Source organism: Lissotriton vulgaris, chromosome 1_1 (genome assembly GCF_964263255.1).
Source record: "Lissotriton vulgaris chromosome 1_1, aLisVul1.2, whole genome shotgun sequence".
Taxonomy (NCBI): Eukaryota; Metazoa; Chordata; class Amphibia; order Caudata; family Salamandridae; genus Lissotriton; species Lissotriton vulgaris.
Genome location: NC_141685.1, coordinates 816,266,062 through 816,286,221, shown reverse-complemented (window position 1 = coordinate 816,286,221; position 20,160 = coordinate 816,266,062). Strand labels below are relative to the sequence as shown.

The window sequence follows — 20,160 nt, the reverse complement described above, 5'->3', positions numbered from 1 at the left end:
CACAGGACCAATAAAGTTACAGGGGTTTAGGGTACCACTGAGTAAGCAAGGAGCTCAGAGGAGCACCAAGGCTGCATGCGATTTCAGAGGAGCACTGAGGTTGCATGGGATCTCAGAGGGGCTGCACGAACTCACAGGAGTCCCGATTGCCACCATCAAAAACACAAAATGCCCAAACTTCGACTCCAGGTGCCACACCCATGGTCCTTGGACATGCTTTGAATTAACTGGTCAGGGATATTTGCCTACTCTTTGCTTATTCTCCCACTACTTCCGTTTGTGGTTCAGAAGCTTTAACAAACTTCCTCACTCTCATCCTTGTGGTCCCTATCTGGGCCAGACAGCCCTGGCTCACCACCCTCCTCGACCTCTCTCAGTGGTGCCTCACGAAAAGTTGCCCAGCAAGTCAGACCTTCTCATGCAGAGCAACAGTACACTAAGACACCCTGGCCACAAGCAGCTAAGTTTTACGATTTAGCTCCCTAGATCTTACAATTTGGCTCTTTAGGTCTTACAATTTGGCAACCTCAACCTACCCCCAGACAATATGATTGTCCTGAGTGATGCCTGCAGGCCTTCATGAGCCTGCTATTTAGCCAAATGGGAAATATTTGGGCACTACTATATTGCTAGGCACATCATCCCTTCCCTCACAGCAGTCAAAAATATTGTCTGTTAACTGCTTCACTTGCATCAATCTGGCCTCACGTGCACCTCCATTAGACTACATTTAGCTGTTGTTGCTGCATACGTTCAGAACAGGGAACACATATCATTCTTCAGTCTTCCAGTGATTATAGCTTTTATAGAAGGATTTAAGCGTTATTCCACCCTGGGTGCCTTCTGCCCCTGCCTGGCATCTCAACACACTCGTAAAACAAGGAGTAACCCTTGGGCCTGGGTAGTACAGAAATAAAGGATACAATGGTCCCTGAAAGATAAAGTATGACAACAACTTCATCAGCAGAATGGTTTTACTAGAAAATATACAACTTACTTTCCTATTCTTCATCCTGATGATGACCATGTAAAAATGTAAAATTTCCATAGAGGTTTGAAACGTAGACACAAAAATAGTGTACTGTGTTTAAGTAATTCAGGAGCCTGCAACTTAGAGCTGAAAACAATCAACAGTGCATCCTCCACATTCACTATTTATGTATATATTGATTAGCACTTGTGCACTTCTTACTCACTTACCTCACTTTTATCGCGCCATAGCACAGTTTAGAACATCACTTTAACTTCAATTATACACGTTAAGAGCAAAGTGAGCTCGTCTTCTAAATGTTGAGTGATCCGAATTGTACCTTTTCTGGTTGGCTGACATCTGCAAAGCAGCTACGTGGTCTACTCCTCGCATTTTCACCAAGCATTTCTGTGTGAATGTCTTAGCTTGCCAACAAACTATCATTTGCCAAGCTGTCCTATATACAGTATTTTAATCTTCTACTGCATCCTCTTGCTAGCCACTGCTTAAGTGATGGCTGCTCTACAGTCTTTGCACAACATGTGTATCTACAGCTGCATATGCCAGAAACTGAAAATGTTACTTACCCTGTAAGCATCTGTTTGTGGCATGTATTCCTGTAGATTCACATGCTCACAGCCCCTCCCTGGAAACCTTTGGATTCTCTCTTCCCAGGGCCATCTTCTTCTGTATCTCTACGTTCCATTTCCATCCTCATCCGCTGTGCAGGAAAAACAATACAACAATGGATCCATTGCCCATGAGCATTACCAGCACTAGATGGGTGGATTCACCATACATCGTGAGTTGAAAAAGTCTTTGTGGACAAAACGTTGCACACATCAAAGCCCAACACTAGTTGACATGAATTTTCACAGCATGTGAATCTACAGCAGCACATGCCACAAACAGATGCTTACAGGATACATTATATTTTCTTTCTGTTTTCTTTAACCTTAGTAAGTACATTGAATTGCAGTGTTTCACTGCTAAAGAGCTATTATCTTACCAAAAGCAAGTTAATTTTACAGACCAACCCAAATGCCAAAAGTCCCTTGAGACATTCACTTGCATGAACTTGTCATCCTGCGATTTTTCTCCCTCAATCCATCCACTTCTGCAGAGAGGTCCTTGACTCCTGCTATGTCCACATGTACATCAGGTTATTTATAGACAAAACCAAGAACTTCCATTCTTCAAATCAATTATTTGTCTCCTTCGACCATCCAGGAAGTTGTCCTAACAAGGCCTTTGCTTGGTGGCTGTCTGCCTGGCCTGTATTACCTTCTGTCACAACAAGGCAAAGTGTCCACTGTAGAGCAGAGTAAGTTTGCACTCTACCAGAAGCATGATACCAACAGCTGCACTGTATGCTAGTGTCTCTGAAGGGCATTTGCTATGCATCCATGTTGATAAGTATGCATACCTTCACCAGGTGTTGCTGCTTGGAAAGCATCTGCCAACTCAGCAGAGGAACAAGTGGTTCTACCCAATGCAACCTGTGTCAATAAAGTGAGCAGGCTTCCCGCTGTTTTCAAATGTTACGCACTGCTTGCTATTATGGTTCAAACATATGACTATATATGAAAGATCAAAATGCTGGAGAAGGAATTGGTCGCTACCTGTAACACTAGTTCTTCAGCTTTGTTGTCTTTCGTAGATTAACATACATCCCACCCTCAACCCCAGTCAGTCTCACTGCTATTTTCACACTTATACTATGACATCTGAGCTAAGATTACCTCTAGAGGAAGTATCAGAGCTGCGCTCTTTCACTTAATTGGCTCAAGATCAGGTAGTTTCAAATGAGGTAGATATGCTAAATGGTTTAGGACAACAGTTATAACCCATCCTAACCTACATTACAGAGTTGTGCAGTCCATGGGTTCTACTGAAACTGTATGCCCATGATGTCTTGATGAGTTTGATATGACACAGTTGCTCCCTCCAGTAAATCTTGATACACTCACAAGTCCCACCACATATGACAATGGGATCCCTTCTTTGCACCCCATCTCCTCCAAACATTAGAGCCCCATACATAGCTTTCAAATGGACTACAGTCGATTACCAGCACTGCATCACTTTATAGGCACGCCCTCTTTTCAGTGAGTGTGAATAGATGATTTAGTTGCTCTTCGCCAAAGTTACATCCATGAACTTCCTGATGTATCCACTCCTAAAACATCTTACCGTGGGAGAGATTGAGAGTTGACTAACTTAAAGAGGTTTGTATAAACTGTATATAGCCTGACATCCCCCTCTGAGATATTTCCTCTGCCTTCTTAATTTCTGTTCTCTCTCACTCATTTGCCAGTTCCCAACATGCCCATTGTAAGAGATTATTCAGAAAACATCTCTTGCTCCAAGCTGGAAACCTAGTGAACATTGATCTCTGCTTTTTTAGGATGCCATTGTCAAACAGGGAGACTAGTGTAACAAACAGACGACCAGCTCAGGTCAAGTATCCTCATCAGTTAGGCTTGGCTTATTGTCTGGTCTCCTCTTCACCGGGGTCATGGGGGACAGATAAACCCTTTTATGCCATTTGTTTGTGGGGGTATCAATAGAAGGTGATGCAGAGGTATTCTACACAGTACCTGTTCCAACTTGCATCATGGTTTATCCTTGGTCGAGGAGACCATCCGAGAGCTGGTGCTAAATAGTCGCAAGTACATATCTGTTGGGTGTCGGGGGCTCCCATGGGTGGTTTCCTTGACAACTGTTGGTATCAATGTGGGTGGTTGTAGATCAGATTTAGCTAAAGTTTTCCTGAGGTATTTCCACTTGACTCTATCAAATGCCTTTTCTACATCAAGTGAGCGAAGTAGTTGGGTGCTGTCTCAGATAGTTGTATGTAGGACATTGAAGGCCAACTTTGCTTTATCACCATTCTGTTTAATATGAAGCATGCTTGGAAAGGGGGGGTCATATTCAACCATATATTCTGAATTCTGAGGCTCTTTGTATAGAGCTTCACATCGCTATTTATGAGGGATGTTGTTTGTAGGACCCACAGGATTCGGGGGTCCTTACATTTCAATAGAAATGTGAAAATGGAGAATATTAATATGAGAGTGGGCTCGGTCATGCCTATGGTCAGTGCACCAGAATCTGAAAAGAAGTTATTCAGAGGGCATCCTGGTTCCCTCTGGGAGCATGGATTAATAGATCCAACACTGGAATCAGTATGTATTTATTAATACCAGATGTTTGATACCAAACATCTGTTTTCAGTAAAGCCATCATGTAGCTGGGGAGCTCGTTTTCACTAGTGTCCAGCACACATAATTAAAATGGCTTCCCTGGTCACTTGTACTGACAGTAATAGAACTGACCAGCAGAGGGGTATATCTACAAATGCAGATATGTCTATACATGTAGTATAGTGCACCCTGCCTTAAGGCTGTAAGGCCTGCTGTAGGAGTGACTTACCTATACTGCATACAGTGTCTGTGGGCATGGCGCACAGGGATTTGGTGCCATGTCGTGTTTTCACTTTGACCTGCGCTAAGGCATGCAGCCTGCAGTGGCAGTCTGTATGTGTTTTGTGAGTAGCCCCTTAGGGTGTCACAATACATGATGCAGCCCTTAAGGACCTTCTTTTGTCTCCTTGCTATAGGTACCAGGGGTACGGCTTACTAGGGCTTACAGGGAGAGCTAAAGGTATTGCCAATTGGGTCACAATTGCACAGTTCTGGGAAAGAGATCTGGCGCTGGGGACCGGTTAGCAGGAACCCAGTGCACACCCAGTCAAAATCACATCAAATACCAGTCAAAAATTGGGAGTGTCTATGCCAGAAAGGGAAACCTTCCTACACATGGCTATAGGGATACATTGTGAAACTAAAGGATCTGTTGAAATATGCCAGAAGATCCATGTATATAATTTGAAAGCTTTAGGCTGAAGTAAGGGTTCTTTCTGTGGAATCTTTAATGCCAGTTCCTTTAATGTGAAACTATTCTGGTGCATGTAAACTTCTATGAGGTGGCCTGTAAGAAAAGATTTTGGCAATTTTAGGGCACTTTCTTTACAGCTTTAGTCACACAATAAAAAAAAGATGTTGGGCGATACCATGTTGAAGGCATAAAAGAAATCTAAAAGTATGAGAGCAGCTTGGTTATCTTTGTCCAAAGGCCTATTCAGATTATCCAGTGCAGCCACCAACATAGATTCTGCTCTATGCACTAGCCTGTCAGCCCCATCAGGATCTAGGCAGGTGGAAGACTCTTAAGAGGTTTCAAAGTTCAAAATTGGCAGCACTTTCTATGATTTTGGCCTTCACCTATAGGAGGTGGGGCAATAGTTGGCCAGATCAGTAGATTTTACATGAGGTAATTTTAACATGTGCATTCTGATGACTTGTTCATTGGGTTAAGGTTGAGGAAGTATGTGGATTCTAATTGAAGAATTGCTCAAGAGGCGACCAGATTTGACTTGACCTCAGTTTATCATTAGTGAAACTCTGGGTGAGAGGGTCAAATGCCAATAAAATAGAGGTGCATAAAGTACAGCGCAAGTGGTGGTGTGAATGATGACTGCTCTAAGAGGAGACCTGGTCAGATCACAAGAGCCAAATATTTTATTCATTTGAAAGTGAAAGACACTACTCACAGATCTTGAGCATGATAGAATAGAGGATTCTACTTAGTGTGGAGAACTCCTAAATAATAGTAAGAATTTCCTTTCAATTGGGTGCTGAATAGGTGCATAATAAGTGGCACAGATAGTTTTAATGTCATTTAATTTTATAGCTGGCGTGTTTCTGATGGTCCAGTGTTTTCAGGTGAGGGCGGGAGTTGAGGGGAAATGTTCTGTATTCTTCAGCTTTATATCTCATCCCAAAGGGCAGGCATGTACCATTATTTATTTTGTATTGTCAGGCAGCTGTCTTGTATTTTAAGAAGGGTGTACCGATTTAGTGGTGATGCTGATCCAAGTGCTAAATGTATTGAATTTCATGGCCCAAACTAATCATGGCAGAATTTCTCTCAAGATATACTATTACAATTGACTTATTCGCTGGGTCTCAACAATTTGACTGGATGGGGGGAAGTGGTACAGGAAGCGTTTTAGCCAGGTGGTCAATATTAGGACATTGGGCAGTTTAAGTCGTACTCTTAATAGTGAATATTATGAGATAAAGGATATAGCCTGCAGTGTGGGTGGACCTTCAATGAATGTGGTTAGGTCAAAGATGGAACACATATGCAAAACATCAGTTATGTCTAGGAGTGAGTCTGCATTCACCCAAAAGCTAAAGACACCCCAAGAATTAGAAAATGTTGTGCTTGTAGAGCAAAAGGAGTTGTACAGTCCAGGAATGAGGGCCCAAAGCTGGTGAAACACCAGGAAAAGGGTGAGGTACCATACTGACAAACAGTTGATTAGGTTAATGGATCTATTATTTGTAAGATGTTCTGCACACTAGAACAGGTAGTTTAATAACATAAACATTTCAATAACCTACACAACTTAAAGGTGAGACTACCACCAGTTCTGTCAGTGTGGTCCATGTGCAATATTTGGTATTGTTTTATCCATCACTCTGGCTTCCTGAAGTTAAGTGACATTAGTGACTAATAATCGAGGTTAGGTTTCCTAAGCAGGTTAAACACCTATTTGTTATCTATTGTGAATTGAAGATTACACTAAAGGGGTCACCAGGAATTCTTCAATTCAGTGGTATGTTTAGCTGGACACTTTGTAGCAGAAGGTGGGTAGGCAAGAGTTCACACTCTGCGCCTGGGACAGTGTGAATGACCCTGTGTTTGGTGTTCCTTTGGGTTTATGCGAATGCAGCCACCAGTAGCTTTTTTTCTCAGGTTAAGTCATCGGGGGCGGGGGGGTACTGTAAACTGCAGGGCTTAGAGTTGTTCATGGTCTCCAGTGGTGTGAAAGTAAATGTTCTAAGGAGAAGATGCATCTTGACCCAAAATTATCTGCTTTATGACTTGGAACATTGCATATGACATGGAATTTAACATCTTTGACAGTCGTAATTGCCTTTGTGCCACCAAGATTACCAGCAAATCGTAAAAACAAGAAATTGTTTGATGCAGTCTCTCTGAGGGATCCTTAGTGGTTGATTATTCATTGTTACATTTTATTACATTAACATTATATTAATCAATTCTAATTATGCCAACAGACAAGAGGGTTTGTTGCTTCCACTCAACCATACAACGGATGTTCTGAGATCACCAATCCTTCAGCAATATCGGGTAGGATTGCTATGATGCAGCGAGGCCAGTGTATGTTTGCTGAAAAGGCCAGAAATGCCCAAAAAGCTGGAGCAATAGGAGGCATTGTTATCGGTAAGTCACTCATGTACTTTTAAGCTTAGCTGCATTTTTTATTCTTTAACTAAGATCAAAGGGTATTCCACTGTAGAAGTTTGCTCTTTCTCCACTTATCTTCTCATTTCTACTTCCATATTTTGTCAGTCCTATGGTTTTAACCAAGAATTTTTAGTATGTCAGGTATGACTTCTCAAGAGGTAGAATCTCTCTCCTGGATGGGTACAGAGCTGTGGCAAAATTGTAACCAGTGATTCAGACAGAAGGCATTAGTGGAGAAGACAAAATGAGACTAAAATTTGCATCTTAGCTGACTGCATAGTTTGACTGCCTGTCAGAATTCAAGATTGAGAGATAAAGTAGAAGCAATGACTTTCTACACAATAGAGCTGTATTATAGGAAAACCTGGTTCAGGTTGTGTAGTTACCTATTCAAAAAGTTATACATTCCCCAAGGATCTGCAATCTCATAATTTTTCCATGTAAAAATGTTCTGATGGAAGCTTCTTTCTGCAGATACCTCTCTTTATCATTATCTTTAGTCGCCTGACTGGATGGAAAAAAAAAATCCCTCGCAACACCTCACCAGTTCCTCGCAGCTTCAGCCTCTAATATAATGACATCATGATAGATATATATATATATATATATATATATATATATATATATATATATATATATATATATATATATATATATATATATATATATATATATATATATATATATATCACTGCTGGCTTGTCCTCTTTTTCCACATCTCATAGGGACTAGTCCAAAGCTGATCTTGGTGTTTCACTCGGAAAATTCCTCACTCAGTTCACTGTGATTAGGTCAACTAAATGCCCCTCACTAAGGTCTTAGGATTTAAAGCCTGTTTGAGATGTCGTAAAAAGATGTACTTGGCATATCTGCATGTGGTGTCTTGTATCCAATCATTTATTCAGAAAAGGAAGAACAGACAGAAGTTTCGGTCCAGAACACACACTCCCCAACTTAGAGTTAAATAATTCAGTGTGCATTTCTGTGACAAAGGTCTAGGTTCCTATATTAATTTTGGTACCTTGTCCTAAGGAAGTCATACAAAGTCTAATGATGCACAAGCCCCCACCCACCTCGCACCTCAGACAAACAGATGGGTTAGTGCAATGGTTAAGATTCGAAGCTATGTAAAGTATTATATGTTGTAACTGTTGTAACTGGACTGCAATGTTTTTGTCTACTAGTATACTGCATAAGTGATGTATGATCACATAGTACCTCTGTTGCCCCATTTTCCTTTCCTCAAACCTTTTTGACCTTCTTCTGGTTTCAATCAAGAAGCAATACTTTCGCTACAACTTAAATAACGTAGAATGTTGGTGAAATCATCACTTTTGTGGATTATGTATTACATGAATTCGTGAAGTTGATGACATCACCTACGAAAGCACAAGTCGTTACTCTGCTCCTGCATGGTTCCTTGGCCCAGCTTCATCATTCTGGCTGCAGCAAAAAGGTCAAATATTCCTGTTAAATCTAGTTCAGCTCCAACTGATTGAGATGAAGGACGTATAGACTCCTAGGGAAAACAGTTTAGTTTGATGGCCTCCTGCCTTGATGCAGCTGCTCTCCCAGTGATACTAGGTCACTATGACCATCAAATGTAGGACATTTTGCCGCTTAATGACTGGAGAACAGTTTATCTGAAGGGAGAGGTAGTGTGCAGGAGTACGCCAAATCCTTGACCTCTTGCATAGAAGCAGCAGTTTTTCATGATACGCTCGTAAGGAAGAGGACATTGAACAGAAGAGTGTGTGAATCTCATCTTCCTGTGTCCAAATTCAGCATTAATTGTAGTGATAAAGGAAGGCGGGGCATTAAGTAAAATGTCTAAAAATGCTTCTTCTCCCCTCTCCTAAGTCCTATGCTATCCAGATCCCCCTTGGGATAAATATCAGGTACCTATACTATACATGCTGCTGCTCATTGATGATATGTCCAGCGGCATCCTTTTTATCATGTTTGTTCTTTCACGCTCGCTTCATCAACAATGAAGTGATTTGTGTGTCATGCTTTTAGAAGATCGCCTTTTTTCCTAAGGCTGTTTTACTGGAGGAATGTGGGGGTGGCAAGGAGTAATACACTATGCAAGACTTTCTCTAATGAATTATCTGTGTCCTCTAATGAAGCTCTATGGTCGCCTTTGTATACTGAATAGGAGGGAATGCTGACTTTTTAACGTTTGTTATCAGATGATAATGAAGGAAGCAGCAGTGATACAGCTCCTCTTTTCCAAATGGCTGGTGATGGGAAAAACACAGAAGATATCACAATTCCCATGCTTTTCCTGTTCAGCAAAGAGGGCAGTATAATACTTGATGCCGTCCGGGAGTACCAAGAGGTTGAAGTACTTCTTTCAGACCGAGCAAAAGATCGAGGTATGAGCAGAAACATTCTAATTTTCCTACTTTTGATGAGACTTTAGAATGTAAATTGATGATCAACTTGATGATACCCATCCTAGCTTGGTTTTCTTGGAAAGGTATATTTATAGCAGAATGTTCGAGCTCAAGTACAGATGTCGGAAAGTTGTTCTCATACCTGCTGCTTCCTATTGTTTTTTTATGGATTCCTTATCTCTTCAATTTCCTCCAATCTGAGATGCTGTAAAAGTGAAATGAATTAATTGACACAACATTCGGCGATTTTAGTACCTTTTTTACTGGCATAGCAAAAAGGGTAATCTTCAATAGTTCAATTGTTTGAAATAGTTGATCAGTCTGAAAGGTAAATTTCAAATAGTAAACATAGTGCCTGGGCTCTCTAAAAATTGCTTAGGAATCTGATAGTCTAATAGGCAAGTTCAAAAAGCTCTATTTAACAGATCTATCCATGTATCCAAATACCGTGGCACTATTAGTAAATTATATGGTTACCACTTCTCCAATGTATCACCAGTTTTATAAGAGAACAAATGAAGCAACATTATTTTTAAAGGTGTACCAGTAATATGGAGTTACAATGCATTCCTTATTGTGTGGCACCATCCCTCTTTTCTTCTAGGAAGATTTCATATTCCCCCTAGGAAGAGATCTTTTACTTGGAGTCATTGTGAACTTTCAAACTGAATTTTTGCTTTGTGAACCTATCTAATATTCCCATCAACCTACAATGTAATGGCTGGTCCTTGAAAAGCATCTTGCTTGCATTGTATTTAACCATTATAGGCGCAAGCATGACTCAAAATTACATCCAATCAAACTTCCCAATGACTCACACTTGTGTAGACTCCATCTTCAGGTGTTTTTCCCCCTGTTATCAGGTTCAAAAGTGTTAACTCAAACAAGAAACTGAAAGTTTGGCTAGCAAATTGAACATGCAGCTAATTGAGGACTGGAGTTCTTTCAGTGTATGCTACTTTGAAATTCAAAACTTGCTGTTTTGCAAGATTTATATAAGGTCTCAATTATTGAAGAAAATATGTGGTTCCCCCTTTCTCAAGAGATGGACAAGGAGCAAATGCTGTATGCTTTTTCTTTGAAGTGTCGCCAACATTACCCTTAGGTTTACCTACACCAATTTTGAAATTAGTATCAGTTATGGTTATATACATGTGTGTGATTGTGTGTCAGGTTTACCAGTAGCATGTACCTACAACCTTGTAACCCTGGAGAGAGAAACACTGGCCCTTTCACTCAGTGGCACCAGGACCTTAACAGAGTTGTAATCTGCTCTGTGATGTTGTGCAGACATTCCCAGTATTCATCTGTGAAGCAAAATTCGTAGATGTCGATGAACTGAGTCACCTCACATTCTCTATTTGGAAGATGATGCTCTAGGGTTGTGTTCTCTCATTTGACTTGCCTGGTTTGAAACACAAGACGGAATCTGTAAGGAAGATGTAAAGTGGGTCAAAATGAATTTTAGGAATTTATTGATGTTGGAACGGGAAGAACAGGAGATGAAGAAGCCCTTAGTTAGGGCTCATTTTTTAACTAAAACTACCCTGTTAATTGAACCCTATTTGAAATTGGTGAATAAGGCCTTCCATCGCTGGCTCCTGACCAGGTTCTGTTTTAATCTGATCCACTTCACACTGGACGATTACCCTAGGTAGTGTAAACCTGAGGATGCAGTCCCCTGCCAATGTGACAATAATTCTGCACAAGATACTCTGCACTTAATGAAGTTCTGTGACTTTTTTAATGTAATCCGTAGGAAGTTTTTAATCCCTATATTGTCTGGTAAGGGTTTCCTGCAAGTCAGACCTGCCTTACTCTATCTTCAAACGCTGAGAAACCTTGGGGATATTTTTGTCATTTCAAGCTTTCTTGTTGCCGCTGTACGAATGAAGCAAAAAAGATGTGGCAGATCAACTATTGTATAATTTTTCTGTTTATCATAGTATGGCTTTTAATTCTGAATTATTTAGGTATTTTTATGGATGTTACGTTATGTTAAATAATATTTATAAAGCGCACATACGCCCTTGGGCTTCATGGCGCTGAGGTACGGGAACATAACTAAGAAAGGAAAAATAGACAGCCAAATTAGGAATAAACATTATTTGAAGGCCTGTCTAAAAAGCCAAGTTTTAAAGTGATGTCTAAAAGTGAGAATGTCAGGGCTCTGTCTGAGGGGCAGAGGAAGCGTATTCCAAAGGCTGGCGACTAAAAAGTCAAAGCAGCAGCCGCCTGAACGTTTTTTGTTAAAGGAAGGAACAATTAAGAGATCCTTCTTTGCAGAACGGAGATTAAGTGAGGGGGTGTACCTGAGTAATAAGCCTTCAATAAACTTAGGGCCAGTGTGTTGAAGAGCTTGAAAAAACCATGCAGCCCGTCTTAAACATGACCCTCTGCGCCACCGGGAGCCAGTGCAGTTGTTCCAGGCCAGGGGTGATAGATTGCCTCTTTGGCTGCTTGAGGATCAGTCTGGCCGCTTGGTTTTGAACTAGTTGTAGTCTCTTAAGTTGGCCAAGCGGAAGTCCCAGGTAGATGCTATTAGAGAAGTCCAATCTGGACATAACCAAAGCAATGACCACCTGGATCAGGGCTGAGTGGGTAAGAAATTGGGAAATCTTATTTATTTTCCGGAGCTGAAAGAAAGCCCTGGAGACAACAGCACCAATTTGACCCTTAAGAGAGAGGTCGGCGCTGATTATGACTCCCAAGCTTTTCACAGATGAAGATTTGCACGGGGGCTGGCCCATGATGCTAGGCCAGAAATGGGGACCCCAACTTAGCTCAGTTTTCCCAGGCAAGATCAGTTCGGTGGTTGAGGTTCATCCATCTATGGATGTGATCCATAGCATTGTGGAATACAGTAACTGAATCTGGTGTATTGAGGGGGAATATAAGTTGTAGGTCATCAGCATAATTAAAAATGGAGACCTGATAATTCTTTAGTGAGTGAAGCAGAGGACGAAGATAAAGATTAAATAAGAGAGGTGACAGTGAGGACCCCTGTGGGACCCCACAAAATGAAAACAATTTAGGAGCAGAAAACGGACCAAGTGTGACAGATTGTGATCGGTCAGAGACAAAGGAGGTGATCCAATTCAGGGCCGAGCCCCTGAGGCCGGCCTGCTCGACACGGCTGACCAGGATGGAATAGTCAACCGTGTCGAACGCCGCCGACAGATCGAGGAGTATCAGCGCCTGATGGATGCCTTTGTCAGTGTTCGAACTGAGCTTGTTCTGGACAGCCACGATGACGGCCTCTGTCGAGTGGCCGGGTCGGAATCCCGCCTGGTTGGGCTCCAGATACTGAGTTGTCTCAATGAAATTATACAAACAGTTTGTTACATGAGCTTCCAGTACTTTTGAGAAATAGGGGAGTAGGGAGATAGGTCTGTAGTTGGTAGGGATGAGAGGGTCAGTGCCTGGTTTCTTGAGAATTGGAACAACAGAAGCATGTTTGAAGTTGTTTGGCACAGTGCCACTGGAAAGCGAGTTATTTAACAGGGTAATTATCCCCTGCGGGAGGGACAGACCGATATCTCTGAGAATGAGTGGAGGGCAAGGGTCGGATGGAGAGCCAGATTTGACCCGGGCTAAAAGAGTAGTCAATGTTTCTAAGGTAATAGGAGTAAATGAGTGCAGTAGCGACGGGTTAGAAGAGATATCACAAAGGGGTGGGTGAGGGGCAGGCCAGGATACTCTTTTTGATGGTGTCAATTTTTTCCAAAAAGAAGCTGTTAAGAGAATTGCACAGCTCTTGGGTGGGGATAACAGAGGGAGTTGTTCGGTCACAGCTGCTGAGTTCATGCACTATCCTAAATATGTCTTTAGATTTGTTGTGTGAGTTAAGGATAATTCCAGAAAAATACTCAGTTTTTTGTTTGAGAATGGCTTTCTGGTAATTTTTACGGGCTGCACAGTAGGCCACTTTATTTGGAGTAGAATAGCTAGCTCTCCATTTCCTCTCCAACTGGCAGACCTCCAGTTTCTGAGAGTTAAGTTGGGAGGTAAACCATTTGTGGGCATTATTGGGGCGAGAATGAGAGACTTTAACCCAAGGAGCATGGGTGTCTGCCGCGTTCACAAGCCAGTCCGAAAGGGATTTCTCCATCAAATCCAAATCTTGTGATAAAGAGGGTTGCGTCACGGTCAGGGTGTCAATTAATGCTGGCATGTCGATGCCCTTCCATTTGCGAAACGTCCCACCTTTCCCAGTTGTCAGTTTCAAAGACTCTTGGATCAGAAAAGAGAAGCGTATCAAAAAATGATCTGACCATATGCAGGGTTCAATAATCAGAGAGCTGATAGGCAAGTTGTAGGACCAAAGCTGGTCTAAATTATGGCCTTTCTTATGAGTGGGGGAATCTATGTGTTGCCTAAGGTTAAGGTCGACCAGTAGCTCCTGCAATGCAGCTGCCTGAGGGTCCGCCTCTGGTTTGTCAAACCAGAAGTTCAAGTCACCGGCCAACATACACCTGGAATAGTTGGTCACTAACGGTGCCAGTTGTTCGGCCAGAGAAGTGGGGAAGGAGGGCATAGAGTGTGGGGGGCGATAGATAAGGACGAAGAGAATGGCGCCCTTGGTAGTATCCATTTTAAAGACGATGTTGTCTGAATCGCCCAAGGACAAGGTTGGTAAAGCCATGCAATTGTGAGATTTATGAATGATGGCCGCTACACCACCGCCTTTCTTGCCTGGGGGCCGATTACCAGTAAGTATAAAATAATCGGCCGGTAGAACAGCCAGGATGTCTGGTAATGAGTCCTCCGAAAGCCATGTCTCGGTCAACATAAGGATATCAGGTTTTTCGGATGATAATAGGAGGAAAAGGTCCGTTTGGTGTTTGACCATTGATCTCGTATTGAGGTAAAGGCAATGGACTTTCCTATCAGCCTGTGCACTATCAGGTTCCTTGCTGAGGGAGGTACGAGGTGCAGGTTTGTCCTCGCAGGCTAGGAGTACAGATTTCTGAATGCCATAGAGATTAATACGCTTTAGAACATGAGGCAACACAGGAGGAAGTAGTGGATCTAATGGTCTGAGGGCCGCGAGATCAGCCGAGGAGTATGTATAAAAGTGGCCAGAATGACGGGGCCCTGGGCCCGGACAGGCGCGCCCGCTGCGCTCGTCCGCTGCGCTCCCTAATACACATTGCAATTTATAGCCTGCCTACCTCTGTGAGACTAGACCGCTCGAATCGGTCCCAGCAGTCCTAAGATGGCGCCTCCCCTCCACTCAAACGGCAATGCAGCCGCGGTGGTAGGAGCGAGGTACAGAGCGAATAACAATCACGGTATTTCAAGTGACAGTAAGGTAAAACACAATCAATGCGTGATATTGAAAAGAACCAATTTTTAAAATGTAATTTTAGCGCAAATCATAGCAGTCATGTGGCGCTTGCTGAAATGATTGTTCAATCTAAGAAAATTAGGCTAAGAGCGCTAGTTCCCCACCAGCGACTACACAGGCCCTGCCACTGCCATAGTAATCACAGCGAGTCCCAGGAAGTGTGTCGATTTATAGCCTGCCTACCTTTGTGAGACTAGACCGCTCGAATCGGTCCCAGCAGTCCTAAGATGGCGCCTCCCCTCCACTCAAACGGCAATGCAGCCGCGGTGGTAGGAGCAAGGTACAGAGCGAATAACAATCACGGTATTTCAAGTGACAGTAAGGTAAAACACAATCAATGCGTGATATTAAAAAGAACCAATTTTTAAAATGTAATTTTAGCGCAAATCATAGCAGTCATGTGGCGCTTGCTGAAATGATTGTTCGATCTAAGAAAATGAGGCTAAGAGCGCTAGTTCCCCACCAGCGACTACACAGGCCCTGCCACTGCCATAGTAATATAGGATAACGTTTTATGAACATAGCGTAAATGTTTTAATTGGGGACCTCTCTATTTTGTATAAATGTATTTTGTACTTTTATGATTTTAATTAATCAAATGAAGTGGATTGATGATGATGATGACTTGCCTAGTAGAGTTCAAAAGTTTATTTTGGCCTTAACCAAGGTCCTCTAGTTTGCAATCACCCACACTGATAGACATTCTGGACAAAAGACTTTCTACAAGGTACCAAGATTACTGTCTAAACTGGTTGGTTGAGAGCTAGAACAGAGTCAAGATGTGGTCTCTTTGACAACAAATAACGTCAACCCTATGCAGCAGTTCCTCTCAACTCTGAGACAAAAACTGCTTTTTGGCCTGATGTCAAAACTAAAATAGAGCTGGGCCTGAAACAAGTAGTTCGCCCTTTGAGCCACAAACTTAAAATCTATACTATATAAACTCCCTCATGCGCACAGACTTAAATATTGAAACAATTTGGAAGCCTTGCCACATTAAAAAATAACCAATTATCATTTGGGGAAGTTTAGATCATATTTAATCCCAAGTACTCTTGAGTCTGAACACACCCTTCTGATAAATCTACCAATAATGTCCTAGTTTCAAACTCCAACACATAGAAATTGCCGCTCACCCCCTCCAATCTCCTGCCCCATGATGACATTGATACTCCTCTGGTACTAATAATAATCCTTAGCAATGGCGGCCTGTTAATTCTCTGGAGCCTGCTGATGTTCAAAGTATTTATGGAGGTTTGCTGCAGTTGCTGCTGTAGATCACATGCTGTGCACACTTCTGACATTTAGTGGTTGGTGCAGCATTGTACGTTTTTTGAAGAGCTTTCTGTTTCCAGGTGACTCATTATACTACCACTGTAGACCACAGTGATCCAGGATATGACTTCTCTGTAGATTATTTGTTTCTGCAGTCTGGTTCTGATGTGTTTTCTAGTGCTCCTGGACCATCATGCTACAAAAGGCAAGAACCCAAACATCTATAAACTGGAATGATACCCTTCACAGGCAAGATTTTTATGTAATCGTTAGCCACTTCAAGCGATGCATATGGCCATAGATCACTTTGAAAGCTTTGGCCACACCTTGAACTACTGGTTCGAGGCATGTGGGCTGCTGAATTCATATCTGTGCATAGATCGCCGCCTAGTGTTGGGTCCGGATGATTGCACATTGTTGTCCTGGAAGAGTCTTCGAAGTATCACGAGATAGGTGGCTCCTCCCCTGGACTACAGTGCGCATGGGCATCGCCTCCATCCCCAGATTATTTTTTTCCGCCATTGGGTTCGGATGTGTTTCGGTTCCCTCTGTCGGGACCGATAGTTGTTCAACTTTCTACTTGAGACCAAAAGGTCTTTAGGCTGGGCGTCGGTATTGTTTTCGTTCGGGTTTGTCTTCCTTCTCAGCTCCGAACGCTTCCTGCCCCTCCGCGTGCTGTCGGCGCGGACGGGCCTACTCGACGCTCCAAATTACTGAACATGGAACGGACTCCGTTCAAGAGGTGCCCGGTGTGCACCTCCAAGTATTCACACCTCGACGTGCACCCTGTGTGCAACAAGTGTTTATCACCGGACCATGACGAGGCCAGGTGTATGGCCTGCTCAAAGTTCTGGTGCAAGAAGACCCTCAAGCATCGTCGGGCCGCTCGACTCCAGGCCCAGTTGTCGGCACCCCCGGCGCCCCCGCCGGACAACATCTTTGAAGAATTTGAAGAAGACGACAATGTCTTTCAGGTTTCGGACTCTAGCCTTTCGTCGGAGGGAGATGACTACGACGCGGGAGATGAGGAGTTTGATGAAGCCGACAACGAGGTAGGGGACGACGATGGGGCCATTGCCACCGTGGGGGATAGCTCGGAGGAAGAGCACCCTCAAACTGACTCAGGGGTCAACCCCCAACATACGGCCCAGGTCGAGGGATCGCCTTCGGGCCTTACCCAAGACCCTGCTAATAGTCCAGCAGCCCCGCCTCTCGGCCCGGCCACGGACATTTCTGATGCGCCACTCCCGTTGAAGAAAACGAAAGTGAAGCCATCGGGATCCACACCATCGGTTTCGAAACCGAAAGTGAAAGCTCCACTGGTGGGACAGAAGGCTCTAGAGGCGTCAACATCTAAGAAACTCAAAATGGCCGACTTGAAGAGCCACGCCAAGATGGCCGACCCCAAAGCCTCGGGGTCGACGCCGAAGACAAAGGCGCCCGACGCGGCTGCGTCGGCGCCGAAGATGGTCGAGGTCGATGACCCGAAAAAGGCTTTGAAGAAGCGTCAAGGCGATTCCAAAGCTCCGGCTGCGCCGGCTCCGGCCGTCGGGGCCAAGGATGGCACGGTGTCGGCTCCGAAGACGCTGCCGCCAGCAGACCCGACTCCCGACTCGGGGAAATCGTTCGAGACGGTCAAGCCCTCTCCAACCTTGACGAAAAAGGTCGCGGAGTCCCTGCAACGGATTCGGAAGGACGCTGTGGTTCCCGAACCGGAGGGCGTGAAGCCGTGAAGCCGAAGACCGCATCGAAGCCGGCAAAGGTGCAAACGCCTATCCGCTACACCCTGCCGCCAAAGTCGACGCCGAAAGCCTTCGCTCCGAAGCAGGGGGCGGACGTGCCCTCGAAGGGGATGTCGACGTCCAAAGCGTCATTGGTGGTGTCGAAGCTTCGACTCCAGCCACTCGCGGAGGAAGAGCGCCGAGAGGTCATCAACGACGCCAATACTGGGAAATTGTCCCTCCTCAAACGGAAAATCACCACAGAGCCGGTGTTGGAACATTTTCGGATTCCTCTCAAAAACAAGAAGGACTCGACGGGCACTTCGGCCCCTATGGAGCCTTCGTCTCCCAAACACGTAGAACGTTCTCCAACGCGTTCCAACGCGGGGGAGGGTGACGATGAAGAGGAGGTCGAGTACAACTATCCGGAGTACTCTGATCCGGAGGAGGAACATGAAACTTGGTCGGCCGGAGCTGACCCAGACGACCCGCAATCGGGTCAGGAACCGCAGCTCTTTGAGGCAAAGACCTCACCGACGGAGGACTCTGCAGCCTTCAACGCTTTGATTGAGAGGGCCGCAGCTAACCATGATGTCGAGCTCCACTCAGATCCTGTGGATGTGGATTTTTTGTTTGACACTTTCTCAGTGGCCGAGAAGTCAGTCAAGACATTGCCAATGCTCACAGGAGTGCTCAAGCACGCGCCGGAGGTCTTCAAGGAGCCCACTCGGGCACGTGTCATCAATCCTCGAATTGACAAAAAGTATAAGGCAGCGCCCTTGGATCCAACATACATCAAGGGACACTTGCCACTGGACTCTTTGGTTGTATCCAACGCTCAGAAGAGGGCGAATTCACAGACCACTGGTGACGCTACTCCCCCAGACAAAGAGTCGAAAATATTTGAGGCCTCAGGGAAAAGGATTGCTGCGCAGGCAGCTAACATTTGGCGCATTTCAAACACGCAGGCCCTACTTGCACGCTACGATAGGGCTCACTATGACACCCTAGAGACACTGTTGCAGCACTTACCTGACCAGTACAAGGAGGCTGGGGAGATGTTAATTCAGGAGGGCAAGCTAATCACTAACGCTTCCATCAAATGTGTGCTAGATGTGGCTGATACAGCCTCCAGGGCAATCAACACTAGTGTGTTGCTAAGAAGACATGCATGGCTTCGGATATCAGGCTTTAAACCAGATATACAAACAACCATACTGAACCAAACAGTTAATCCTGACCACCTGTTTGGCCCCGAGGTGGATGCGACACTTGAAAAAATGAAAACAGACACTGCTAAGTCTATGGGAACCCTCCAATCTCAGCAGTTTCGGGGTGGTTCCTTTCGCCGCTCCAATACCAGAGGCACCTCAAGGGGTCAGGCATCGCAATCCACACAGTACTATAAGGGCAATACCCAGACCTCATACACCAACAAGGGTAGAGGTGGCTACAGAGGCAACAACGTCAAGGGCAGGGGACGTGGAAACAACAGCTCCAGGTCCACCACCGCCAACAAACAGTGACGTCTTGTCACTGCCCCCCGACCACACAACACCGGTCGGGGGGAGACTCCAGCAGTTCCTGCCCGCGTGGAAATCCATCACCACGGACAGGTGGGTCAGATCTCTTATCCAGTACGGTTACTGTCTGGAACTTACTTCCACTCCACCAAACATACCTCCAAGAAGCCGTCCTATGTCCGGCAAGCACTTGCACTTGTTGCAGCAGGAGGTCAAAGTCATGCTGCAAAAAGGGGCAATAGAGCTCGTTCCACTGCAAGAAAGGGGAACAGGGGTTTACTCCCTGTATTTTCTAATCCCCAAAAAGGACGGATCCCTCAGGCTCATCCTGGACCTCAGGCCCCTTAACTGGTATATTCTCTCGGAGCACTTCCATATGCTCACGTTACAGCAGGTACTCCCTCTGCTTCAACAGGGGGACTTCCTGGCTACGTTGGATCTAAAAGATGCATACTTTCATATCCCCCTGCATCCTTCCCACAGGAAGTATCTCAGATTCACGATCCAAGACCAGCACTACCAGTTCAGGGTTCTGCCGTTCGGGGTCACCACAGCGCCAAGAGTCTTTACAAAGTGCCTG

At 44.4% G+C, this 20,160-nt stretch overlaps 1 protein-coding gene across 1 annotated transcript in view; it reads left to right on the top strand.

Moving 5' to 3' along the window:
- EDEM3 (ER degradation enhancing alpha-mannosidase like protein 3) overlaps positions 1-20,160 on the top strand; it is a 570,354-nt gene that overhangs the window by 475,196 nt on the left and 74,998 nt on the right. The window contains exons 18-19 of the mRNA XM_086957104.1: positions 7,123-7,288; positions 9,505-9,690. Of these exons, the coding sequence (XP_086813230.1) occupies positions 7,123-7,288; positions 9,505-9,690 (352 nt within the window). The remainder of the gene's footprint in view (positions 1-7,122; positions 7,289-9,504; positions 9,691-20,160) is intronic.